Below are 24,789 nucleotides of genomic sequence, written 5' to 3'. Positions count from 1 at the left end.
GAGAGATCGAAAGATCGACTATGCATAGACTGTCCACTTTGAATTATCCCGGATGCGGCCGCTCTTCGGTCGCGCCCAGACTGCTCTTGCTCGCGTTGGAATGAGGTTGGTACACGTACGTCTCCTCACCCTCGTACTGCACGGGCGTGTAGCACCCGTCGCGGCCGAGCGAGATGTGTGGGCGGTACGGTGCGCGCGTCGCGACAGGAGTTGGGGGCTGGTGTCAACGGAGGAGGGTTGGGAGACAGACTAGGGACTCACATGCACCACAACCTCTTCAGGAGACACGACTGATATGCGCGGGTCGGCTTTCGTCCACTTGTCGTCCCTCTTCCGCCGCGCCCGAAACCACAGCAGTGCGAGCGCCCCGGCAACGACAAACACACCGAGCACACACCCGACAGCAATGCCGGCGACTTTGCCCTTGTCCGTCTTCTTGCACCCCTTGCCCACGCAGCCGGTTGCGGTCCCGGTCGCAGCCGCGGCCACTACTGTCGTCCAGCTGGTGATCGTCGCTGTGGTGGAGCTGGCGAGTGGGGCCAAAGGTGTTGCCATTGTACGCGAATGAGAAGACGAGTGAGTGAGAGAATGAGAATGAGAATAAGAATGGATCCACGGAACGGGAAAAAGGTGAGCTCGAGCGTTGCGAAAGCCAAGATGGCCCATGGCTCAGCACATCGGAAGACGGTCCGTGCACTACTTTTTGGTCCTTTTGGTCATGTTCGTTACTTGTTCACTTGGTCACTTAGTCACGTCGGTCCGTGCCAGGCTCGGGTCGGGTTAACATGTCCATACGCATACACTATCCCAAGACCAATGTCCTCTAGTGGGTTTTGATTACGCAGCTTGGCTGCAAGTAAACTGTTCCTCCAGCCCTTCGGCCCTTGGGCTGGCACATTCGCACCAGCGCCACTGGCCCACCGGGGTGCCATCTTCTTGGCGCACTTTGCTCGCACTCGCGTCTAGCTCCATAGCGGGAAGTCGGCAGGCACATCCAGCGCGTTCCATCCCGTGTTGAGGCCGTTCAAACCGCCCTCCTCGTCCATGAGGAATGAGAAGATGTCAAAGCTTGCGGAAGGGTCGACGCCAGTCGCGTCTGCTGCACCAGTACCGTTCGTGTCACCGCCAGTCATGCCCGAGAGTGCGAGCTCGGCGTTGATCGCGTTCGGAACGCCTGACGGCGCGCCGGGAACGACCGCACTCGTTGCTGCCTGCCCCGAGCTGCTACCGAGCCACGCGCCAGCGACGCTCGCGAGCGACGGCGTGCCCTGATTGCCGCCCGAAACCTGTGCGGCAATACCGTACGGCCCGAACGAGTGGAACGCGCTTGGCGGCAGGCTCGCGGGAATACTGCCCTGGGTCCTTGTCGTCGCCGCGGCGTCGTTGCGCACGCTCACCTTGGTGCAGCTCTTACGGACCTGCGCAGCCGCCGCGGCGGCCTTGGCTCCGTTCGTGTATCCTGATGCCTTGTGATGGGAGGTGAGAGGGTTAAGGAAGAGATGCTCGAGGAGAGTGAGCTCGTACGGGAGCGTCGTGGGCGGGAGCGGCGCGGGGAACGTCGCGTCGTTCGGCAACGGGTCGTCGCGCGCCGAGCTGAGTGCCGCGGCGCGGAACCGACCACCGGGAGAACGCGCCTGAGGAAGCCCGTCCTTGCGCGGAGGCGACATTTTGGAGAGTTGCTCGATGATGGCCTGCGACACGCTCTTCATAGTGTCGTGACACGCCTGGGCCGAAGGCACACGCGCTACCGTTAGCAGGCTGTCTTCGAAGGGCATGCAGGCCCCTTCCGGCGAAAGCAGAGGCGACTCACGTGCAAGGTATTCGAGAACGGCAAGGCACGAGTCAACGTCAACCATCGCTTCGTCCAGCGAGGGGACACGCCCGTCGCCCAAGCTGTACAAGTTGTAGAACGCGTACAGGTAGGAGAGTCCGGCCATGAACGAGAAATGACTCGTCATCCACAGCCAGCTGATGCGGTTGTTGATCTGCATCCTGCGGTAGATGCGGATGATGTAGCTTGAACTGGCCAGAACAGTGCCCAACGCGGTGCGGCTCGGCTTGGGGTTGCCGCGAGATGGGCGGAAGAGCAGCAGACACGAGTTGTGGAACGAGATGGCATAGCCCTCTGTCGAAACGGTGCCACGCGGTTCCGGCGCACTGGAGAGCCACGACTTGAGCCGCTCAAACATGTCGTCGAACCACTCCTCCTTGGGCGCGGGCTGATTGTTGACACCATATGTGTTGTTCAAGATCTCCGACTGCAGCTGGCGGAGCTTGACTGTGTGCACGAACACGGCCTTGTACGCACAGGGTTCGCCCGTGTACGGCCCGTACTGGCCCGGCTTGATGTCAACATCGTGCTGGACCGCCGGCAAGGCGGCGCAGATGAACCCGTCCGGGATGCTGGGCGGACGGCCGAGAGACTGCGAGAGAAGTCGGTCCATCTTGTACGTGATCCAGAAGAGGCGGCGGCGCATGTCGAGCTCCAGGTTGTCAACCTTCTCAGTCTGGGAGTTGTTCTCGTTGTGGAAGCCGAGGTCAACACAGGTGCGCGTCGCGAGGCCAACAAGGAACCAAATGGAGCCCTTGTCCGGGTTGAGTAGCGAATACCACACAAGGAGCAGGATCGCCTGCAGACTGATGTAGTTCTGCGACTCGAACACCGAATCAAGGTGATTGAGCGCCTCATTGTGGAACGCCTCTGAACAAGTGCGTAACTCGTCTGGTGGGTTGACAAAGCGTGAACTCGCCATTGAGCTCAGCGCCAGCACCATCATTACGACAAAGACGTCGCTCTCGTCGACGTCGACGCCCTCACGCATGCGCTGTAATTGCTTGCCGAGGGTCGGGATATGGATGATGGGCGCAGTGACGCCGACGAAGTCGACGTACGCCGCCACAAGACGCTCAACGGCCGGCTGCGGCGGGAGAGGGGGCACGACGAAGGCACGGCGCGTCCGCCTGCCCGACGACGACGAAGCGGAGGGCGCGCGTCCGCTCGGCGCTTGCATCGCAGCTGACCTCGGCGTAACGACGCGCTCTGGGGACATGTGGTAATCGCCCTCGCGGTCATGATCCATATGGGTAACAGGTGAGTCCTTGCTGTCGCTTGGCGACTCTCCCGCGCGGCCGTTGGACGAGTTGAAAAGCGTCGCGCCCGATGAGCCCGACACGGCGTGACCAGTACGCAACGCAGCGTCTTGCACCATGCGCGTAAGTGAGGTCGCGGCAGCGGCGCCCGAGGTTATCGGGTTCTGATTCCGCTCCCGAGACACCGATCGCCGACTGCTGCTGCTGCCGACGACTGGCGATCGGGGCGAGTCGCTGTTGTTGAGCGGAAGGGGATAGTCAGGTCTCCGGCTGGGTATTCCTGACGGCGAGTCCCACGGCGAACGCATTGGTGGCTCGCCCTCCGGACCCTGCAACGTTGGGTCGATAGCCAGGCCCGACGAACCGCCAAACGAGCTAACCGTATGGGAAGAACTGGCACCAATGTCGCGCTTGGTGCGCCCGACGGGGTCGCCACCACCGCCTCCCGACTGCAACGACGCCACCTGAGCACGCAACGAAGCGACCTCCTGCTCCAGTTGGTGGAGGTAGCTGGACCGTCAGTGGCAAGAACGGTGGTACTACTCACTTGCGCGAGACGTTGGTCTTGGAGATAGCGTCAAAGCCAATGCACTCAACCTTTGCGCGCTCACACGCGGAGCATGCCGGGAGCTTGCCGTCGCATTTCTGCTTGCGCGAACGGCAGCGTGTACATGACGAAATGGCACGGGCGACCTTGTAAGTCGGCTGCTCGGGGCCGGGATTGGGCGATTCTGGGATGGTTGGGGTCGAGTTTGTGCGTGCCGGTGGGCCCGGCTGGGAAAATGTGGGGAGCGACGAGGTTGGCGGATATGGCGAGTAATGACTCGACGCGTCGGACGACGTGCGGCGCACAGGGGGTACCTTCATGACGGATGCTGATGGTGGTGGTTAGGTATGGCAGGTGGATGATAGTTGACGGCGCAAGCCGGTGAATCTGTGACCGGATCGGACAAGAGCGACGGGCACGAGCGGGACAATCGCTGCCGCGCTCTGGTGGGCGACGGTGACAAACAAACGATGAACCGGATGCACTAGAGCTGGTGGATGGAAAACCACAAGCGGATGCTTGTCCGGAGACGGTGTGGGTAATGATGGATGAGTATGAGTCGACTTGTAGCCTGCGGACCTTTGGTGTGAGAATGGGGGGAGTGGGGTGGCTGAGTGGTATGTCAGCCGAGGCCAGCCGGAGAAGGTGCGAATTCAGAGTCGGCTGGCGCAGGCGGCGCAAGCTGGCGGCAGTACGGCAAACATTGGCTCGAAACCGAGACACTACGTTTGGTCGTAGGGCCTATTGAATTTGTACCTCTCTTTCTTAATGTTTTTGGCTCCTCATTTCTAATTGTCTTTTAAAATCAGGTCCCCAATTCCCCAAGGGCATATAATCAGAGCATGTGCCCTGCTCGCCCTGATGGGGCCTGTGCATTCCGCCAGTGCTGAGCCTGGGGATACACAACGCACGTCACCGGCCAAATCCGATATCATTAGAAAAAAATGACTCAGCTCACAGGCCTAAACCTATCCAACTAGGCTCACCAACGGTGGTTGACTAACCTCTTGTCACGTGGGGGACGCGCCCGACGCGTCTCGCTTTCATGACGCTAGTTGACTTTCCTCCTCGTCCTTTCAACCCTCACAACACACAACAATGAGTATGTCTCTTCTAGCCCAACGAATAGCTGACACCAGGCGAAAACCCATACTACGCTGGCAGAGAGGGTGGTGGCTTCATGCAGGGTGGGTCGCCTTACGGCGGCGGCTCGCAGCAGAGCCCTGGCGGTGAAGGGAGGAAGGTGTGCGTGAGGCAAGGTCAAGCTGATGGCAGCGTACCAACCAATCACTCCGACCTGTTACGGTGCAACAGATTCTCAACGCGGACCAGCCAGTGCCAGAGTCGGATTTCCAGATTGACGGCGCAGACATTGGACCAGTGAGTCGAAGGTGGCCGAGGAAGGTGGTGGTGGCAACGGTGCTCTGCAGAGGCGAGCAGCGGCCATTGGCGCAGGTCCCTCAACTGTGACAATGACCCGGGCTGCGCAAGTTGACTGCCTTAATTGTAGACTTTGCCACCCGGATTCGTCACCGTTACCATCTCGAAGCGCAGCGCCCTTCAGCTGATTTTCAGATCCAGTTTGTCGGTACCGTCCACAACAAGTCCTCGACGGCGACTAACGTCTCGTACGAGATCGGTGACGGCTACGGCTACGTCGACGTGCGGCAGTGGCTGGACAGCTCGGACGACGATTCTGGCAAGACTGATGGCATCGAGCAGGACAAGTTCGTGAGCGTCATTGGCACCATCAAGGTGTTCGGTGGCAAGCGTCACGTCTCGGCGCAGACGATCCGGCCCATCGAGGACCACAACGAGGTGTATCACCACTTCCTCAAAGCGCTGCAGGTCAGCCTCACAATCCGCAACCCCGGCGCTGTGAGTGTGGCTCTGTCCAATGCTGACGCCAGGCCCAAGGAGGTGCTGGGGCGGCTGGTGCGAATGCCAACGCCAACGCCAACGCCAACAGCTACGCAGCGCCAGCGGCGGGCGGTGGCGACATGTACGGCCATCTTATCCCAATGCAGAAGAAGATCATGGAGATTGTGTCGGCGGACACGAGCGGGGAGGGCATGCACGTCAAGCATGTCGGGCGCATGTGCGGTGCGGTCAACGGCGAGGAGGTGATGGAGGCGATCGAGCAGCTCATGGGCGAGGGCCTGCTCTATTCGACGATCGACGATCTTGTGAGGAGCTTCTGTGCTGCTGAGCTAACATCAGCACGTCGCAGCGGCCACATAATCTTGCACGGCGTTCCGTGGCGTCGGCTGTGTGTCATTGATGCTGTAAAGAAGCGTGTGTACGATGTAGACATGAGCTGTTTGTGGGTGTTGGTGACTATGGCCAACTTGTGGTCGTGGTTTATTCACTGAGTAGCTGAGACGCCTGTGCGTTGAAGAGTAGAAAGTACATATCAGGAGTTATTAAGACATTTCAATGGTCAATTGAGGGATAGGGACTTGGTAGCTCCATTTGAATTCAGGTGTGTGGTACACCCTGGAGGGGTTTTTGCGCCACCTCCTCTGTTGGCGCGTTCCCACCCATGTAAGTTGTCCTTCTCTTTGGCCCTCTTCGCTTCCACAATTCAGCCTCTCCTCACGATCCCTCACCATGAATAGCCATGAACGCTCCAGGAAAGCGACAGGAGGTATGCACCAAGGGGCCAAGGAAGCTCAACAAGCTCACAGCCATCGCGCGACGCCGGGCGAGGGCTTATGCCGCCACGGCATGAGCCGCACAAACCTGACCCATCTCCTGTTGAAGACTTGGGCCCACCAACGCGTCCCACTTGTTTTTGTTGCTAATCTCATCCCCACCTGCTCCGGTTCAACATGCGCGGCGAACACTGCATCGCGGGCGCCTCGGTGCTGACCTTGATCTCGGTCATCCTCCTCGTCTTCGCGAACATCGGGCAGATCTCGCCGGGAGCTGTCACAAGCGGCCTGTACATGGTGCAAGTGGATGTGTCGGGTTTCGGTAACGCGGTGCAGAGCGCCAACAAGAAGAGCAACAACCTCTACTGGACGCAGAACACACCCCTCGGTCAGAGCAAGGGCCTGCGCCAGTACTACCGCTACGGGCTGTACAGTGAGTGCTGCTCAACGGAATGGGAACGGGTAAGCTGACGGCAGACGCTTGTGGATACCAGAAGTCGGGGGGCGTATGCAATGCCACCACCATCGGGTACCCGTTCGCGCCGTTCGAGCAGATGCTCGCGGATACGCCGAGCCAGCCAATCGATTACAAGAAGATTACGCAGGACATTATTCCCTCGAGCACGTTCAAAAATAATGGCTGGAACGGGAGCCTGTCGCGCTCAGCGTCCAGCCTCATCTTTGTGAGTCTCCATTTGTCCAGCTCTCCCGGGAGGTTGATCAGCTGACTCCAGGTCGCGTCTATCCTGACACTCCTCGCGTTCGTCTTTGGCCTGATCAAGCTCCGTTTCTGCTTCCTCATTGCAGCCGGGTGCGCCGGCCTTGGCGCGTTCTTCCTCATGATCGGCGCTGCGATCTGGACATCCATCATCGCCAAGAACGCATGGCTGTCCATCGTCAAGGTCCAAGGTGGCGTCAAGCTCGGTATTGTCGTGACCCCCGGTCCAGCGCTGTACCTCACCTGGGTGAGCTTTGTGCTCGTCACGATCAGCGTTGCGCCGTACGTCATCTCGTGCTGCACGTATCGCAAACCGGCACGCGTCGCGCCGTACTGAGCGGCTGAATAGGACCATACTGGACAATAGACTGCGGATACATGGATCTTGCTCTACCCTCTAGACTTTTACGTTCTAGCGCTACAACACTGTACGGCCCACTCCGCTTGCTTACATCACCTCGACCTCTTGTTCAGCCCCGCACGTGCATCGCTGGATGGTGTGCGTGTCCCCATGCCGGTCCGTGACCTCCTCAGCGTCCTCGAACTCGTGCAAATGTTGCGCCTCCACGCGTCGCTGGTACTGGTTATTGCGTGTCCGCTTCCGGAGGCTTTCGTCAGCATCTCCCTATTTGGCTATTTGCCTACTCACTCCCTAAGCCCGGCCTCAAACTTTGCCTCGCGCTTACGCTTCTTCTGGTCCTCACGCCGCGCCCACTCGGCATCGAGCCCCTTCTCCCCTCCCCACTTCTTCCACGCGACTTCCTCGACCTGCATCCGCAGGAATAGCATCATGTTCGAGTACGACGCGGCGTGCGGGTTGGCCTTGAGGAGGTGTGGTAGGAGATCGGTATCGCGCAACTCGGGATCTGTCAAGAGATAGTCCTGCCGTCAGCACGCCCCATTTCCAACTCACTTCCTTGCACTCGGTCTTGGTGAGGAGGCTGTATTTGTCGGGATATTTCTCCTTGCAGTTCTTGCACACGCGCACATCAAATACTTTGAGGAGCTGGTTGTCGATCTCGAGGGAGCGGCACTCGTCACATCGTGGTGAGGAGTCGGGCAGAATGGCAGGTTCCTCGCCCTCACGCATCATCTGCTTCTCGCGTTCCTTCTGCCGCGCTAGCTCGACGACACTCCGGATCCGGTCGCCCTCGAGGTCGTCCTCGGTCAGGAAACCACCGCGCGAGTTATGCAGCTTGCTCAGATCGTACTCGAAGTATTTCCCCAATCCGGGATTGCGAGGAAGTGGTGCAGCGCCCGTCGCGGCCTCAGCGTCGGCCTGCGCCGACACCATGTTGCGTGTCGAGGTCGGTACAGCCGCTGCATTGTTCACTAATGATGGAGAGGAGGTGGGTGCCGAGTGTTTCGCTTTCGCTTTGAGGCGGTTGAGGGCTGCAGCGCGCGCTTGCGCCGGCGTGAGGTCGGACATTGTCAGCAAAAGTTGAGTCACTTGGAAGCAAGAGCATTAGAGCAGATGGGTGGCCAAAGGTGGAAGGCAAAAGTGGAGGCCGAGAATCGCGTGGCTGAGAATGGATTTGATTCCGCAAGCCACGTGACCTCGGACAAAGGATAAAGGCCAGTCGCGGGTGGGCAGGTTGGTGGTGAGGGACAATCTCCTGTTAATGCGAAGCTATTGTTGGCAGCCACTCTCACGATCTGAATTACATGACCTCACTAATGCCCCACAGGCGACGTCCATATGATTAAACGCGGATTCCTAATCGCGAGCTTGGTGGCTGGTGGAACGGGGGGATATAAGGATGGCTGGGACGAGCCAGGTCTGACGTCAAGGTCAGCTGATGACTTCATGCGCGCCCCGCGTCCTTGGTCATGCGCCATATTGCTGTCCTGCGTGTGTCTCATCTCTCTGCTTCCATACCCATACTCCAATACTCCCATTCTCCCAGCGGCGATGTATGTCCAGCATGTGCAGCAGGTCCAGCAGATCCGGTGTGTAGGCCTAGACTCGTGATCCGTCCGTGCCATTTCCCACCTCTCACACATATATAACGCCCGCGCCCTTGGGTCTATAGATACTCCCCCACTATCTACCACTCACTGAACTACCCATAACAATGTTCCCGACCCGTCGCCTCTTCAACTCTAGCCAGCCGCAGCACCTGGCGACTGATGTGAGCCTCTTGTGTCCAACCCTATTCGGCTGGTCCCACTCCGACCACATTCCCCCCCCCCCCATCTCTGCTCTTCCTCTTCGACTCGGGCTGACCCCAGGTGGACCCGACCAAGCTCTCGTCATACAAGAACATCCAACAGGCGTCGTCGCAGGTGAACCGCATGGCTCGCCGCGACCCCGGCCTCTACCCGTTGGCGTTCATCATGGTCGCCGTCGCCACCGTGACCGGCTACTTCCTAATGTCCAAGACGACCGAGCCCGAGGAGGGCCGTCGCATGCTTGCCCGCGGCATGGTCAACCCGTGGGACGACGTCAACAAGCAGGAGCTGGGCGCTGGGTGAGTAGTGGGAGTTGGAGTTGGAGTTGGTGGTTCCCAGCCACTGTGTGGCACATGCCGCGACGGTGCCTGCCATTCGAGTATCCCTGATAGCGCTAACCTTTACAGCCAGGTCGCTGCTTTCAAGTACCGTTACCGGACTCGTGATGGACACATGGAGGACGGTTACCCGACCATCAACGTCGATGTCCGCAAGGTGAGTTCTCTACGCTGTTTGTTAGGTCAAGAACTGACGCCCTCCTCTTGCATATGCGGGGCACGGCGCTTCTCACGCACAATCCTCACCCCCCTCATCGACAACGTCTTGGCGCTTATCCCCGGTGATTTGTTCAACCTACAGGTCAAGGGCGACACCGAGCACAAGTACCACACCGGTTAATTCGGTCAATGATCGATGAGCGCTCAGAAGTCAGAAGCAAAGAAGAGAACAGATCAGATCAGAAGTGATTCCATGCATACTTGTTTAGTTTTGAGTGAGAGGGAAAGGGATTGGTACTTTGGATCAACCTCTGGATTCTATTTTTGAGATTAACAGTCGGCCAACTTGGCTGACACAGATACTTACCCCTCATCCACACCGTAACCTTTCTCGAGCCCTTAATGCCCTAAATTACTATGATACACCGCATGCCATGCATTAAATGAATACTGTTCGTTCTGTACCCCTTTACATACATTACGCAGAAAGCTTAAGACCTGGTGTACGTCAAGGGCTGGGCTGGGCTGGGCTTGGAGCTTTGAGCTTTGTGTGAGATTCTACTATAGTTGTTCTTTTGGTAGACGATCGGTTGACGCGCCGTGTCCCGCCCAGATCCTGTCAATCTGATCCCGCGTCTCCAGCACACCACCCACCACCACACTAGACAGACACTTGACATCCAGTCTCTTCCCTCCTCTCTCTCCCATTCCATCATGGCTTACCAGCCCGGTCCCAGCTACCGCTCTCAACTAGACGATCCCCAAGCCCAAGCCATGGCCGGCGTCTCCAGCGGCCAGGTCGGCCGCACCTCCCCCATGCCCCCTGTACCCTCTGTCGCCCAATCCAACATCGGTCAGCCAGGTCAGCTTAATCAGCCAGGCGGCGACGTGACCATGGGCAGCCCATACCCGAGCAGTCCAAGCACGCCAGACCGCGGACCCGACTATGTCTACTTTGAGCGCCGGCCGCAGCAGTTCAGCGAGGAGACGCGCGGTAAGGCGACTGCCGCCAAGATGAAGCTCGAGCTGTACTACAAGGAGGCGGTTGAGGGTGTCGTCGGACGCAAGGAGCGGTGAGTTTCTTGATTGGTATTCAGGCTGATGAAAGCCGGACAACGCTCGAGAAGCAGCTGCACTTGGACCAGATGACCCCGGAGAGCCTCAAGGCGCGTCAGCTCCTCGCGCTTGGCCGCCGCGAGTCAAAGTAGGTCCAAGCTCGACGTGACTGACCCCAGCTTCCTGCGCCTGCGGCGCACGCGCATCGGACTCGAGAACTTCCGTACCGTCAAGGTCATTGGCAAGGGCGCGTTCGGTGAAGTCCGCCTCGTGCAAAAGGCAGACACGGGCAAGATCTACGCTATGAAGAGTCTGCGCAAGAATGAAATGTTCAAGAAGGACCAGCTCGCTCACGTCCGTGCGGAGCGTGACGTGCTCGCCGAATCCAACTCGCCATGGGTCGTTCAACTCTACTACTCGTTCCAGGACCTTAACAACCTCTACCTCATCATGGAGTTCCTTCCCGGCGGTGACCTGATGACTATGTAAGCTGCTGCAATTCGGTACAGATAGCTGACACCAGGCTCATCAAGTACGACACGTTCTCCGAGGACGTGACAAAGTTCTACATGGCCGAGTGCATCCTCGCCATCGAGGCCGTGCACAACCTGGGCTTCATCCATCGTGACATCAAGCCTGACAACATCCTCATCGACAGCCTGGGCCACATCAAGCTATCCGACTTTGGCCTGTCAACCGGTTTCCACAAGCAGCACGACTCGGCGTACTACCAGAAGCTGTTGGGCGGCGGCGATGTTAGCAACCACCGTCACTCGGCGGCGGGCGGCGCGGCGCGTAACTCGGTGATGGTCAACGCCATCAACCTCACCATGACGAGCAAGCAGGACATTGCGACATGGAAGGCCAACCGTCGCAAGCTTGCGTATTCGACTGTCGGCACACCGGACTACGTTGGTTATCTGTTTGAACAGCGCTGATGACAGATTTCCCCAGAGATCTTCCTGCAGCAAGGCTATGGAAAGGAGTGTGATTGGTGGTCGCTCGGTGCGATCATGTTTGAGTGCCTTGTCGGTGAGTTTGTTTGGTCGGCGTGATGTGGATGTGTGGTATCTGCTCGGCTTTTGCGGATTGTTGCTGATCCGCTCTCCGTTGTGGGACGCTCTCCCCTCCCTCCCCGCCCGCGTCCTCGTTAACCTCAGGTTACCCGCCCTTCTGCTCGGAGAACGCACACGACGTGTACCGCAAGATCATCGACTGGCGCAACCACCTGTACTTCCCAGACGACGTCCACCTGTCGCGTGAGGCCGAGGACCTGGTGCGGCGCATGCTGTGCGAAGCAGACCGCCGCCTCAATGTCGAGCAGCTCAAGGCACACCCCTTCTTTTATGGCGTCGACTGGGCGACGATCCGCAACATTGACGCCCCATTCGTCCCCCATTTACGCTCGATGACGGACACAAGCTACTTCCCCACCGACGAGTTGGAGCAGGTTCCCGACGTCCCCCAAGGGCAGGACAACAGCTCGAACGCGACAAAGGACCTTGCGTTCTTGGGTTACACGTGAGTCGAGGGCGCGCGTCCACCGGGCTCTGGAGGCTCCACCTCTAGGACGACAGGCAGACAGGCAGACAGGCAGCTGACCCCAGTTTCCGCCGCTACGAGATGCTCTAGATTTACACACACCGCACAGCGGCCCACTCATTCTCTCACAGGTCATAGGGCTGATACGATCGATACCTTGTATGCACAACGTCTACACGCTTTCAGTTGGAGCTGCAAGAAACAAGAGGCATTCATCATTATGGTTCGTGAAGGGCGGACGGCTAAGTTGTCGTGTATGTTGATTGTTTTGGCTCGGTGTAGCCCGCTATGAGAGGCGAGCGGCGGAAGGCTGAATGTCGTTTGGTATCGGCTCGGAGCTCGCTGCTGCTGGCGCGTTGGGCTGGAATCCGCTGGGATAGACTGTGTTCGGCTGGTAGGCGTCGGTCGTTGGAGCTTGGACTGTCTTGTCCTCGGTGTTGGGTTGGTATCCTTGAATCACTGGTTGGGCCTGGAACCCGTTTGGCTCGCTGCTCTGTGGTGTGTTGGACTGGGACTCGCTCGCAGGCGGCTGGTAGTCGGTGTTGGCCATCTCGCGTGTTTGCGGGACCTCGTTATGCGAGTTCTGGGTGGGATGGGCCTCAAACGTCCCTGGTGCAGGCAGGTACGCTCCGGTCGCAGGCATGTACGACGCCGTGGGCGGCACGTACCCCGGGTTTGGTGAGGGCTGGTAGTCGGGTCCTGGTGCGGCGCTATCGGGCCCAACAGGCGACGTTGAGCGTGAACCGTCGTTGGCCTGGAATCAGATTTCAGCAAAGAGGGCAGACTCACCTTGTCTTCTGTGTCTGCCTCTGCCTCTGCCTCGGCCACCTCCTCATCGCCTTTTCCGGCCTTTCGCTTGTCCTTGAGTTTCTTCCACAGGACGATTGCCAAGACAAGAACGACCATGGCAGCAATGACACATCCGACAATGATGCCCGTCTTTTTACTCGCGACCTTCTTGCACGCAACTTGGAACCCATCGGCATCGAAACAAGCTTTCACAGTCTTGGTGCCGACCACGCTCTTTGTAGTCCGACTGGGTCCTTTGACGCCCACCTTTGTGCCTCCCGATGTGCCCGACCCAGACTTGCCGGTGGAACCACCTGTCTTGGCCGTCGCGACCTTGGCACCGTTGTTTCCCGAGCTCTTCTTGGTCGCCATTGTGAGTGAGTGGGTGAGATGTGCATCGGCCTAGTCGAGTTAAAAACTGGTTCGAGAGAGGGAGAGAGGGAGAGATCTCTACTTGGGATCCAAGCGTCCGGTTCCGGTTCAGGTTGAGTGGAAAGACCGAGCACATCGTCTTGGCAGGGACGCTGTAGCGAATAACTGGGCCTGCGAGAATGTAAGAATGTACCAAACTGCTCGAATCGCGCCATTCTGCTGGGAGTTGTTTGTCTTTTTGTGAATGGATCGCAACGGTTCTTGTTCGGATCGGGGATTGCAGTGCTGACGTTGGCTGACCTTCCCTGTGTGGATTAAAATTCCTCCGATCCGCAAGCTGCCTGTGCTGCGGATAAAGTATCCTCAGGGACAGATTAAGCTTGCCCGTGATTGTCCCTCGGTCTGGACACTCTGGACACTCTGGACACTCTGGACGCTGTTGCTGTTGCGTTGCGTGCTTGTGCGTGTCATCAGGCCATAGCCACCTCGACCCCGACCCCGACCCCTTTTCATGGCGCCCAAACGTCTGGCGTGGAGATACCGGTGCGCCACCGGGTCAGTTGGAGATGAGCGGTCCTTGGCAGTGCGACTGATTTGCTGATCTTGTTCGGCTCCCTTATCCTGAAAGGTTTGATCGAGTACGCCAGCAAGAGACTCCCGTCCTCGTCGGCAGTCAAGTCTCTCCCTGGTGCTGATGTTTTGGTTGTTGGTTTTACGACGTTCGCAAGGTCGTTCCAAGGATAGGATAAACACAAGGCTGTTGCGCCTGGTTCTTGCACTGCATCGTATTTCCAACGACACTTGTCCAGCAGATGGCAGTTCAGTTCAGGATACCCAATAAGCTCGTCTGGAATTGTCTACTACCTACGTTACCTGTCATGTCACCAGAACCTTGCCTTCCCACCGAAGAGTCGCGCCTGTTCGGTTCTCGTGGCACGAGCTAGATCGAGGTCACGATTGTATAGTCGAGACGGAGCGTTGTCACCGTGATGGACTGACTGGTACCCCAAGGTCAGGGACGCAGCTCAATGCCACCAATATGCTTGAATAGGAACTGTCCGAACCTTTGGAATCCGCAGCACGTCAAGACTTAGCATTGCTGATACCCACAAACTCATCCTCGCCTCAAATTACTCGTTCTCATAGTCCGCTCGTGAACGGCTATAATAAAGGAAAAAAAGATAATAACTCGTGTGTTTCGCACGCACCACCCGCGCCTAGCGCCCGTCGTCATTTTGATTTCGATTCGTGTACTCGTTCTGACGATACCCTGCGTCGTAGCCGCTACCTTCTGCCGGCGTCTCCAAGGCGCGGACTACCGGCCTGGCTATACCCTGGGATGACGCTGGGGTGGTACAAAAGGGGTGGTTGAGGCTGGTACGACTCGGGCGGGGGCTGGTAGTCGGCGTGTTCTAGCGGGCCATACTGTAGGCTGGGAGCGTAGTGGATGTCCGCAGAGTGGGTGTTTGAGATCCCGTCCCGCGACTGCTATGAGCCCCTTCCGTTGTGCAGCAACTCACCTTCTCAATATCAAGCTGGCCGCTATTAGCATTCGCCTTGCGGGCCTTGTTCGCTTTGTGGCGGCGGACGAGATACCAGATCAAAAAGCCGAGGGCAATGGCCGCAACGATGGAGACGATGATGATGACGAGCGCGGCTCTAGAAACGGCACTTGTGCCTCTCCGACAAAGCGATTCTCTGATTTCTCGCATTGTAGCAGACGCGTACCGTCGTGAAGCCACGGCGCGCCGTGGTGGTCGGGCTGACGAAGGGTAGGCATAATTGGACGGACCGAGGTGATAAGTGGTGGGGCCGGCGTAGGCCCTCCGTTGGCCCCAAGAGTGTTAGGGACGGCGGACATTCCTGAAGGTATGGTGGGTGCCGAGTTGGCGAAGAGAGATTCTCGGTGGCGTTGTGAAGTATCTTATCCATTGCTCAGCATGAGCGGCGATGAGAGGCTGTGCTGACGGCAGTTGCGCACATGACACTCCCCATGATGCTTCCAACTAGGTACCTTATGTACTGTGACTTGCAGCCAGGACGATTCGGTCATTTGGATGATGGCGGGACAAGTGGAGCACTTACGGAACTTCCAATGTACAGAATATCGATCGCACGGAAGCAAAGTGTAACGACAACAGCCATAAACTTGATTTGGTGATAGCCATATCGGTAGTCGTAATCCACTTCCACTTGTCGACAGTCTAGGTCTCTGGCCATTGCTTACCGCATGCGGTTCATGGTGGAGCGGATTGGCTCGGCAGAACGGTCGGTACAGCCATTAGCAGCACCAAACGCTTCAGCCAAGCTTTACTGACTGGTTATCTACTACGCTCACGTTTCCATCTCCTTACGGCCATCACCACGGATTCGGTACCGGGATCGCGACCTCTGGCAGGTGAAGGGGGCTAGTAGCTGGCGGAGGGATTCTCCTCGGCAGCTGGAGAAGCCCAACACTTCTGCCTGTTCTGTTTCGTCGACCCACCTCCTCAGATTCTGCTCACCACTCTTCTCAAACCGATGTTCCTCACCGGTTCCTCACCGACCAACGCTCCGTCCCCGTTCAGACTACACCCCAAGGCGAGAAGGCTCAGCACTATGAGGCCCGCAGCGCCCATGGCGTCGACACGCGACCGTCTTGCCTCCGTCGTAGCACTTGCGGGAGTGCGTGGCCGACTAAATGCTGATGGCGCCTGGTGTAAAGGCAGCGGCAGACATACATGTACAGTACCGAGCGAAAATGTGGTTTACAGCGTTTCTGACATTTTGGACAGGAAGGCTGGCGAGGCGGTGAGGTGCAGACAGGTGAAACACTCCGTCTTTCTCGGAGGCTCTTGTGATGAGAACTCTCATGTCTGCATAGCTTACATCTTACCCATGTCGATCCCTTCCTCTTCCTCCTCCCCGCGCGCCACCTTGTCCTCCTTGTCCTTCAACAGTGCCACCTTGTCCTCCTTGTCCTCCACCAGTGCCACCTTGTCCGCACCTCGCTGTCCCCTCCGAGTGAAGGAACTGACCGGCACCCTGGACGGGGTATACTCTTCGGTCTTGTCATGAGGATCGTACTTGACGTCCTCGTCCTGCTGTCAGCCAACTCTGGTACTCTGGCCAGACATACCCTGGGATCCCACGCATCCACAACCTCCTGGCCGAACTCTGCTGCCGCAGCCTGGTTCTCCCGTCGACTGTTGACGCGCGCGCGGTACCAGATCAACCATGTCACCGAGCCGAGGAGGAGTGCGCCGATGATCGCCCCAGTCGCTATCCAGCCAGTGTCGGAGCTGTGCTTGTCAACCCTCGTTCTCTCTAGGATGGGCATGATGAGGTGTCCAAATGACGGGGGGGGGGGGAATAAGGCTTATAAGGTGGTTGGGGTTCCGAGATTTACGGGGTGGTCGTAGCGTTCGCACAGCTTGTATCAGGACAGGAGGGTTTGCCTCGAGACACTGCCGCGCCATACCCACGAGCGAACATGTGGCTAGGGAGGGAGGGCTGTTGAAGGCTGTTCAGGATGTTGCATCCCGTCAGCCCTTGCGAAGCAGCCGCAGCCCATACTAAGCAGCAGCCCATACTAAGCAGCCGTCACCAAGTACCAACGACGGGATCATTCAGTCAGTGTACAGACCACTCGAATCACATCCTTTCCAAAGTCTTATCAATCACGCTGCGCTACGTTCGCCTGTCCTGAGTGTCGGCAACCTGTTGGATGAACACCAGTGAAAACGAAGAGACGCCATTATGCCGCTGGGACTCGCGCACGCATGCTGATGCTCACTTGTAACCTTCATCCATCTTGCCACTTCCACGCCACGCAGCCGTATCACAACGTAATGGGCGTTAACGCATGCATGACGCTGTCAGCTGACCGACTTCGGTTATGACCGGCGACTTGATCGGCCACCACCGTGTCGGTTGTGGGTTACCTGAATGCCGATTGCCGGTAACCTCTTGATGAGCGGCAACGTCCACTGGCGGGATCATGGCGAGATGGTTAATTGACAGACGCACATCAACTTGGGTTGCTGTCACCTCCTCCACGATTCAGACACAATGGCCGCGAAACCACGCAAGCAGCTGTCCATTGCGGAATGTAAGTCTGTGGTGCTCCCCCCGCTCTCTACAAGCGCCCGCTCGCCTCTGCCTGCCTTGCGTCGCTCCATTGTGCTGACTCCAGGCGACGCACTCTTCATCCGGCCGGGCACGCTGTTCGAGATGAGCCCCGAGATCATCAACGGGCGCGAGTACCGGGTCTGGAAGAACGCAAGTCCCGCTGCTTTTCTTCTGATTCTGACAGCAGGGATGGCGCATGGTCCGCCCATACCTCGTCGACCGGATGAACAAGTGGGCTTCGCGGGTGTTTATCAACGCATGCCGTGATGAGCCGTACCCAAAAGACGAGCGGTTCGATTATACCTTTGGTGAGATCCACCGACGTGCCCTGCAGGTCGCTGGGTGGCTGCGCGAAACCCACGGCGTTCGTGTCGGCACGCGCGTCGGTGTCCTCGGCTTCAACAGTGTCGAGTGGGCTGTTGTTTGGGTTGCGCTTCATCTCCTCGGCGCTGTCCCAACTATTATTAATAGTTGGGTACAGCCCGACGCGCTTGTGCACTGCCTCACACTGTCCAAGCCCGTGCTTGTTCTCGCCGACGCCAAGAGCGCCGATGCCGTTGCTCCTTATTCAGCAGAGTTGAAGGCCGCCGGAGTTGGCCCAATTATGGCTTGGTCGACTATGGAGCACCTCACACACAAGGACCATCCCGTTGTTGACCTCTGGGGCGTCCCAGCCTCCAAGGAGGCCGTGCTCGCCGTTACTACGGGTGATGGCTTGGAGAGCCTGACTCCCCAAAGCCTTGGTTCAATCTTCTTCACGTCCGGAACGACAGGATTGCCAAAGGGCGTCCCCATGACTCAGCAGGGACTTTTACACAACCTCAAGTGTGGACAGAGCATGGTCATCCGTGCCGCCCTGCGTGCCGGTGCCCCACTCGACATGGCTCTCGCGCTTGCGGTGACTGAGAACACTGAGCAGGCGCGGGCGCTACACGCCGTCCCCATGTTCCACGTAACGGGGGGCGGGCAGTTCTTGAATTCGTTCAACGACGGCAAGAAAATGCACTTTATGCGCCGCTGGAGCGCTACCGACGCCGTCGAGTTGCTCATCAAATACAAGATCAACCAAGTGTCCGGCGTTCCTGCCATCTCAAACGCCATCCTCCAACACCCCGGCTTGCCCGACGACCACCAGCTCACCGCGGTGATGTATGGCGGTGCTGCGCCGCCTGAACGCTTGGGGGCAGATATGAAGAACCGCTGGCCAGAGTTAGTCCTCAACCACGCATGGGGCATGACCGAGTGCCAGGGACTTATCACGTCCTTTGTCGGGCCGGATTACCTTGAGCGCCCAAAGTCGTGTGGGCCGCCAATACCCTCCAACGACGTGCGGGTTGTGGATATCGAGACGCGTCGCGTACTTGGCCCCAACGAGGTCGGATCCCTCGAGGTGCGCGGATACAATGTCATGTCCGGATACCTCGATGATCCGGCCGCGACGGCCAAGGCGATCGACAAGGACGGGTGGTTTGACTCGGGTGATGTCGGTTGTATTGACAAAGACGGGTTCGTGTACATCTCGGACCGAATCAAGGACATTATCATTCGCGGCGGCGAGAACATTGCCTCGGAGGAGGTCGAGAACGCCATTTACCGGGACGACCGGATTGCCGAGGCTGCCTCGGTACCCGTCCCGGACGACATGCTTGGCGAGCTCGTCGCTGTTGGGGTCAGTCTCAAGCCGGGCGCCAAGGCCACTCCCGAGGAGATTATCGCTGCGGCCACGCCGAGGTGAGTTACTACTAGAAGAACCGAGCTGATCCAGACTCCGCCGCGAGGCGCGTCCCGTCTTCGTCTGGGTTTCCGATGACGTCCTCCGTAAGTGCCAACAGGAGTCAGCTGACCCAAGCCATGAACGCCAATGGCAAATACCTCAAGTCGGAGATCAAGAAGACCGTACAGGCGCTCTACAAGCAACACAAGGCGCGCGAGGCCAAGCTCTAGAGGGGATCGCAATTGGGTTCAGAAGTTATGCAAACTGTGCAATCGGATACTGTAGGAGCACATCGCTAGCGTCATGTCCAGACATACCGTGGAAGGACCAGAAACAGCTCTCCTGGGACCATGTGTGTCCCTCGTCCTCGACCTCACGACTAAGGTGACTCTTTCGCGCATCTCCCTGCCTCTTCATACACTCATCGCGATCACTAACCTCATCCGGACCTGCCAAGCGCGCTAGAGCGTAGATGCACTACCTTGCCGTAAGTGGGCTCCGAGTTGACCCCCGCCTCACTGACACAGAGTATTAGTAGGTACATGTACCTAGTATGGCATGACTCAAAGTCACCCGCGTTTTGGCACAGGCACACGGGACCTCAACTATTGGAACCGGCAAGTCTAGCTGGAACCACGGCCGAGGTAATCTGTCGCAGGTAATCTGTCGCAAGGCACCGTGGCGAATGCGCTGCCGCTAACTTTGCCAACTCATTTTGACACTAACGTTGATGAACATGAGTATGCCGTCTGCCTTTCGACAGTAACAGCAAACAACAAACACAATCCAACAAGTGAGGTACCCGCCCAGCAAGCTCAGTGAGACCATTTTATGATGAGAATCGAGCGTCCAACTCGACCTATCACAACACTTGTGTGGGGGAGCGCTTGACGGGCCTCCCAGCCGAACTGGGGTCTCTTTGGGGATATAAACCCTTCGTCTGACATCTCAATCCCAACCGCCCACCAGCCATGAAGCTCAACATCCTCGCCCTCGCTCCCCTGGCCATCGCTGCCCCAGTCCAAGAGCGCGCCGAAGCCAGCCTCGCCCAAGGTCGCGCCACTCTCAAGCCCATTCCCGGCATGACGGCCCGCGACAACACGCACGAGAAGCGCCTAAACTACGTTGGCGAGAATGTGTCTTGCATCTGGAACCTCCAGGACCCCGGAAAGAAGTGCTGGGAAGCAGGATTCAGATACTACTCCCAGTTTCCGGACCTCCCATTGATCTGCTGCTGGGAGCGCATGTGGTAGCGTGAGTCTGGCAAGTCTGGAAAGTCTGGCAAATCTTGCTGCCGCGGAGCTGACAGAAGGCCAAAAGGTCATAAGGTCAAGTTCAGTAGGTAACCAAAAGCGTAGAATTGTAGCAGATGAAAGATGTCAGTATAACGACAACGCGCCTCCCCAGGCATCCTAGACTGCATATGATCCAGACTAAGCTAAGATTTCTCAAGAGCACTTGTTGGAGGCACGCCGTACCTCGGGGAGTACTGGTTACTGACTACCTATCAGAGGTGGGCGCGCTGGGGGGAAGGGGGAGGGGGAGGGGGGAGGGGCAGGGTGGCTGAGAAGGGGGCATGAATCACACTGGGCCACTCGTGCACTCGTGTATGTACCTGTACTTGAATGGTCATTAGGGAATGAGTAGCCGTGTGGACTAGCTTGTGCCAATAAAAGGGATGGACTAGCCATTCACTATGCTGGAGAGCAGTGGGGCATTGGGGTGGACGACCTCCACCTCACCTCCACCTCCACCTGCCACTGGGGAAATACCGAAACGCCGGGGTAGCGCACGCGCCACCTCGAGTCGTGATATTTATGTGTTGCGGCACAAACATGTTGTTGTTTCTTCAGCAGGCCCAAGGTCACAATGCTCGCTACGAACGGCTCTGTCAAACAGCAGCCCCTTTCACGAGCGGGATAAGGTCCTGGCATTCTACCCCCACGACTCGGCCCAAAGGCCGCGCGCGTCATGCGTGGCGCCCCCGACCAGAAATGCGCCGCTTGCCGGATACATGCCCAAAGACGCAGTACGCTGAGGGCCGGTAAGCGGCTTGGTAAGGGGGCGGGGGATGCCTCGTTGTCTTGTGGCTAGTGGCCCGACACGAACGGCTTTAGTGCAATTTGGTGACGTCTCCGTTTGGCCTCCTTTGTTGGAGGCTGGGGATAACTCGATCAGGACTACTCTGGGTCTGCTACTACTCGCTCTCGAGCGTAGATTTTTCACACACTCTCTCAATCGAGTCGACGCGAACGTAAATGTTGCGACTCGCGCGGCTTCCATCCAGCTTCATTGTAGCTCTAGCTCTATGCACTGTTTTGACTAGACTCGCGACACTTGTACTGCCTTCCTCCCTGCCTTGAAGCGGGCCCTAGACCATTGGGCACACCGCAGGAATGAAGCACGTCCTCGATGCATCCTCATTACGCCATCTACGTTGCCTATCACTGTTCGGTGGTATCTGCTCTACTTATGAAAACTGGAGCAAGTGACAGTCATGGCGGCGCACCATCCGAGACCGTTGCTTGCCACCGACGCTCGCCGCACACGACGCGTCACGTCTACTCCTTGGTCGGGGCATACTCCTCTTGCCCTGGCGGGTGTGGAATGTCAAACTTTGTGCGCACGTTGTAGAACACCTAAATGTCAGTTTGAGTCTGGACGGACACGCAAGCTCACCTTGAGGAACTTGCTGCGAGCACCCTGCGCAGCAACGCCGTACCGCTCAAGGTCGCCTTCGTTCATCATGACCATGTCACGCCACTTCGTGTGCTCAAAGTTGGTGGTGTATTTCTGAGGTCAACTTGGGGTCCTTTAAACAAACTCACATGGAGGCGGAGCACACGTAGCCAAGTCGACACGTCCTCAAGCACCTTCTGGTCGACGTCGTCAGGGCCGGCGACACCCGCACCACCCCCGGCACCACCGCCGCCGGCTGCAGGACCCGCTGGCCCAGGGCTTGCGGCCTTGTGGCCAAGCATAGGGCTGCGGCGACCCGAGGGGACGCGGTTGCTGGGCCGGGGGGCGTTAAGGTTCTGGCCCAGTCCGCCGTACTGGCCGAGCTGGGCTGCCTGCAGTCCCTGCGCCGCCTGCGCGACCTGCTGCGCCTGAGCCAGCGCCAGTACCTGCATCGCGTTGGGGCTGAGCGGGTTCATTCCGGCGAGGTTGAGGTTCGCGAGGTTCATGTTCAGGTTGGCAAGGTTGGGATCGCCGAGGCCCAGGCCGCCAAAGTCGCCGCCACTGCGGTTGCCGCCGCTGCTGTTCCAGCCGAACGCGTTGCCGGAGGGCGGGAGTGGCGAGGTGCGGCCGTCGTCGTCACCGTACGCGGAGGCGCCGGATACGTTACGGCTCGACGGAGCAGTAGTGCCACCCCCGGGTCGGCGGTACTTGCGTGCATCGTCGAGCTGGACGCGGTTGGCCGCCGCAGCGGCGCCAGCGGCCAGCTGCAAGTTCGCAAAGCTCAGCGCCGCGTTGATAGGCTCGTTCTTGTTGTCCTGGTTGAACATGAGGTTCATGGGCGTGTTCTGAATCGACGACCAGTTGCCAGAGGGGTTGAGCAGCGGGCTGGCCGCGTTGGGCGACTGGTCCGAGCCGGGGAAGCCAAGGCCAAGCGAGCCAGGGCCGGCACTGAGACGCGGGGTCGCCGAGCTGGAGCTGTAGCGGTCGTCGTGCGCGCCTGCGCCGCCCGCAAAGTCAGTCGACTTGGGCCGCATGTCTGGCTGGGGGCTGCGGCTACGCACGCTCTCGAGCCCAGGCGAGGGTCCACGCTCGATAACCTGATCCAAGTTGCTAGACCAGCGCGACTCGTTCGACGAGGTGAGGGTTCCTGGTGCAGAGATGCGGTTCTGGCGTATCTTGGGCTTGGACATGACCGAATCGAGCGCCGACTCGGGCGCGAGGTAGTTGTGGGTGGTGGGCGAGCCAGCAAAGCCTGCACCACCGCCGCCAGCAGACGGCGACTTGAGACCCATACCGGCAAGCTTGCTGTCCATCTGGGAGTGAGCAGCGGCGGCAGCCGGGCCAGCCGCTGGGCCTGGTGACAGCATGGCGGTCATGGGGTCGGCCTGGGCCATGTGGTGGAGAACGCTGAGGAAGAACCGGATCTGTACGGAGGTCGAGTGCTGAAGGAGCGAGTACAGCGCGGCCGTACGCTCAGCTTCGGACAGAACGCGGAACCCTGTGAACGCGTCAGTGGCCTGCCTTGCCGCGCTCACTTACACTGCTCAATGGCTCCGAGCTCCTCGGTAAAGTTCTGATCCGTGCTCGCCGCGGCCATCTCCTCCTGCACTTGTCAGTCATGTCTTTGAGCAAAAACTCACCAGAGTGGCCTCCCACGAGGCGAGGTGCTTGAACCACTGGTCAATCTGCTCGGCCTCGGGCGTCCGAGCCTGATCGCGCGCCGCGCCAGTAGGGAGGAACTCGGAAGAGGGCCGCACCTGGTTCGAGCTACCGCTGACGGTGCGTCCTGTCAACGTCGCGGGGCGGGGGGAGAGCGAATCGCGCTGGTTGGAGAGGCTGCCGAGGCCCATGGCGACCGAGCTCGAGACGTGGCGGGGCTGGGAGGAGAACCCAGAGCTGCTACCAGGCGAGGTGCCTAGAGCGCCGAAACCGCGCGCCGCCGACGAGTTGCCAGACGTGGTGGGCGGGCCGAGCGACTGACGCGTGAGCTTGGCGGGATTGTTGGGATTGATGGCTTGACCAGAGCCGGGAGAAGGAGAGGGGGAGCGGTGAGGGCGGAGAGTTGATGAAGCCATGATGGTTGAGGACGGGCCAGCCGGAATGGACCTAAAGAAGTGTCAGTTGATGATGTGGAGAGGTAAAGATGAGGACGGCCCGGTTGTTGCGGATGGGACGGGATGGTATGGGGGGTTATGCGTTAGGAACGAGGGATATGGGGGTTTGTAGGATGTAGGTTTGAGACGCGGTCGCGGGGAGTTCGGACGTGTTCAAGGAAGGTGCCGAAGGGGGTTGGTGCAAACGGCGCCCCCGAAGGAACACTTGGGTGGCGTTGCAACGGGGTTACCTGTCAATGGGTTCAAGACAAGGAGCAAAAGCGGCACGGGACATGGAGGGAGGGGGGATAGAGATGACTGAGAGATGAGGATTGTCGAGCAGCGCTTGGGTCGCGATAGATGGTCTGTGCGACAGGACGACGACGAGGGCGCTCACGCGGTGGGAGGCGTGTGATGTGGGTTGGGCTGGGCGCGGTTCGGAGTGTGCGGGGAGTGCCTTGGGGCTTTTGTACCTACCTCTTTCAAGAGACAAATAGAAGCTTGGAGATGAGTGCAACGCTGAACTAGAGATGTAGATGTCTAAGTGATTGGAAGGCGAGTGAAGGTGAGATGAGGAGGGAGAGAGAGCGGGGACAAGTGGCGTTGGAAGCTAGACTGTAGACTAGTAGTAGTGGAGAGTGGAGAGTGGAGAGTGGAGAGTGGTGAGTGAGTGACAGGGCAAAGGTTGGTTGGTACAGGGTCCCATGTCACGCCCTCTCTTACTGCCTAGCTATGCCTAGATAGCCCAAAGTGGCC

General features: G+C 58.6%; 13 protein-coding genes across 13 annotated transcripts; 6 read left to right on the top strand and 7 right to left on the bottom strand.

The window, feature by feature from the left end:
• Positions 1 to 43: 43 nt before the first annotated feature.
• CcaverHIS019_0206530 (uncharacterized protein) lies at positions 44 to 555 on the bottom strand (the record flags this gene model as incomplete). The annotated part of the gene is made up of 2 exons (XM_060597689.1): positions 44 to 217; positions 262 to 555. The coding sequence occupies 2 exons, from the start codon at positions 553 to 555 to the stop codon at positions 44 to 46; spliced, it is 468 nt and encodes a 155-aa protein (XP_060454557.1).
• A 407-nt stretch (positions 556 to 962) lies between these two features.
• On the bottom strand, positions 963 to 3,957 carry CcaverHIS019_0206520 (uncharacterized protein; the record flags this gene model as incomplete). The annotated part of the gene is made up of 3 exons (XM_060597688.1): positions 963 to 1,744; positions 1,811 to 3,600; positions 3,638 to 3,957. 3 exons carry the CDS (start codon positions 3,955 to 3,957, stop codon positions 963 to 965), a joined length of 2,892 nt encoding a protein of 963 aa, XP_060454556.1.
• Positions 3,958 to 4,735: 778 nt separating this feature from the next.
• ssb2 (uncharacterized protein) lies at positions 4,736 to 5,878 on the top strand (the record flags this gene model as incomplete). Its single annotated transcript, XM_060597687.1, has 6 exons — positions 4,736 to 4,739; positions 4,777 to 4,880; positions 4,913 to 5,017; positions 5,213 to 5,515; positions 5,548 to 5,823; positions 5,858 to 5,878. The coding sequence occupies 6 exons, from the start codon at positions 4,736 to 4,738 to the stop codon at positions 5,876 to 5,878; spliced, it is 813 nt and encodes a 270-aa protein (XP_060454555.1).
• A 590-nt stretch (positions 5,879 to 6,468) lies between these two features.
• On the top strand, positions 6,469 to 7,346 carry CcaverHIS019_0206500 (uncharacterized protein; the record flags this gene model as incomplete). The annotated part of the gene is made up of 3 exons (XM_060597686.1): positions 6,469 to 6,724; positions 6,769 to 6,974; positions 7,026 to 7,346. The coding sequence occupies 3 exons, from the start codon at positions 6,469 to 6,471 to the stop codon at positions 7,344 to 7,346; spliced, it is 783 nt and encodes a 260-aa protein (XP_060454554.1).
• A 111-nt stretch (positions 7,347 to 7,457) lies between these two features.
• Positions 7,458 to 8,438, bottom strand: RAD14 (uncharacterized protein; the record flags this gene model as incomplete). The annotated part of the gene is made up of 3 exons (XM_060597685.1): positions 7,458 to 7,617; positions 7,659 to 7,891; positions 7,923 to 8,438. 3 exons carry the CDS (start codon positions 8,436 to 8,438, stop codon positions 7,458 to 7,460), a joined length of 909 nt encoding a protein of 302 aa, XP_060454553.1.
• Positions 8,439 to 9,084: 646 nt separating this feature from the next.
• Positions 9,085 to 9,859, top strand: CcaverHIS019_0206480 (uncharacterized protein; the record flags this gene model as incomplete). The annotated part of the gene is made up of 4 exons (XM_060597684.1): positions 9,085 to 9,141; positions 9,242 to 9,480; positions 9,589 to 9,676; positions 9,821 to 9,859. 4 exons carry the CDS (start codon positions 9,085 to 9,087, stop codon positions 9,857 to 9,859), a joined length of 423 nt encoding a protein of 140 aa, XP_060454552.1.
• Positions 9,860 to 10,392: 533 nt separating this feature from the next.
• On the top strand, positions 10,393 to 12,366 carry CBK1 (uncharacterized protein; the record flags this gene model as incomplete). The annotated part of the gene is made up of 7 exons (XM_060597683.1): positions 10,393 to 10,751; positions 10,787 to 10,882; positions 10,914 to 11,219; positions 11,258 to 11,645; positions 11,679 to 11,766; positions 11,895 to 12,255; positions 12,342 to 12,366. 7 exons carry the CDS (start codon positions 10,393 to 10,395, stop codon positions 12,364 to 12,366), a joined length of 1,623 nt encoding a protein of 540 aa, XP_060454551.1.
• A 196-nt stretch (positions 12,367 to 12,562) lies between these two features.
• On the bottom strand, positions 12,563 to 13,437 carry CcaverHIS019_0206460 (uncharacterized protein; the record flags this gene model as incomplete). Its single annotated transcript, XM_060597682.1, has 2 exons — positions 12,563 to 13,030; positions 13,066 to 13,437. 2 exons carry the CDS (start codon positions 13,435 to 13,437, stop codon positions 12,563 to 12,565), a joined length of 840 nt encoding a protein of 279 aa, XP_060454550.1.
• Positions 13,438 to 14,721: 1,284 nt separating this feature from the next.
• CcaverHIS019_0206450 (uncharacterized protein) lies at positions 14,722 to 15,149 on the bottom strand (the record flags this gene model as incomplete). Its single annotated transcript, XM_060597681.1, has 2 exons — positions 14,722 to 14,922; positions 14,958 to 15,149. The coding sequence occupies 2 exons, from the start codon at positions 15,147 to 15,149 to the stop codon at positions 14,722 to 14,724; spliced, it is 393 nt and encodes a 130-aa protein (XP_060454549.1).
• A 1,152-nt stretch (positions 15,150 to 16,301) lies between these two features.
• Positions 16,302 to 16,756, bottom strand: CcaverHIS019_0206440 (uncharacterized protein; the record flags this gene model as incomplete). The annotated part of the gene is made up of 2 exons (XM_060597680.1): positions 16,302 to 16,517; positions 16,556 to 16,756. 2 exons carry the CDS (start codon positions 16,754 to 16,756, stop codon positions 16,302 to 16,304), a joined length of 417 nt encoding a protein of 138 aa, XP_060454548.1.
• A 731-nt stretch (positions 16,757 to 17,487) lies between these two features.
• Positions 17,488 to 19,491, top strand: CcaverHIS019_0206430 (uncharacterized protein; the record flags this gene model as incomplete). Its single annotated transcript, XM_060597676.1, has 5 exons — positions 17,488 to 17,527; positions 17,612 to 17,685; positions 17,735 to 19,278; positions 19,313 to 19,365; positions 19,397 to 19,491. 5 exons carry the CDS (start codon positions 17,488 to 17,490, stop codon positions 19,489 to 19,491), a joined length of 1,806 nt encoding a protein of 601 aa, XP_060454547.1.
• A 741-nt stretch (positions 19,492 to 20,232) lies between these two features.
• CcaverHIS019_0206420 (uncharacterized protein) lies at positions 20,233 to 20,514 on the top strand (the record flags this gene model as incomplete). Its single annotated transcript, XM_060597675.1, has 1 exon — positions 20,233 to 20,514. The coding sequence occupies one exon, from the start codon at positions 20,233 to 20,235 to the stop codon at positions 20,512 to 20,514; it is 282 nt and encodes a 93-aa protein (XP_060454546.1).
• Positions 20,515 to 21,822: 1,308 nt separating this feature from the next.
• VTS1 (uncharacterized protein) lies at positions 21,823 to 24,015 on the bottom strand (the record flags this gene model as incomplete). The annotated part of the gene is made up of 5 exons (XM_060597674.1): positions 21,823 to 21,900; positions 21,941 to 22,054; positions 22,090 to 23,438; positions 23,480 to 23,543; positions 23,581 to 24,015. The coding sequence occupies 5 exons, from the start codon at positions 24,013 to 24,015 to the stop codon at positions 21,823 to 21,825; spliced, it is 2,040 nt and encodes a 679-aa protein (XP_060454545.1).
• Between the last annotated feature and the right edge of the window lie 774 nt (positions 24,016 to 24,789).

The sequence above is a fragment of the Cutaneotrichosporon cavernicola genome (assembly GCF_030864355.1).
Source record: "Cutaneotrichosporon cavernicola HIS019 DNA, chromosome: 2".
NCBI classification, from domain to species: domain Eukaryota; kingdom Fungi; phylum Basidiomycota; class Tremellomycetes; order Trichosporonales; family Trichosporonaceae; genus Cutaneotrichosporon; species Cutaneotrichosporon cavernicola.
The sequence above is the reverse complement of the archived record's forward strand: the minus strand, read 5'-3'. Positions and strand labels throughout refer to the sequence as shown.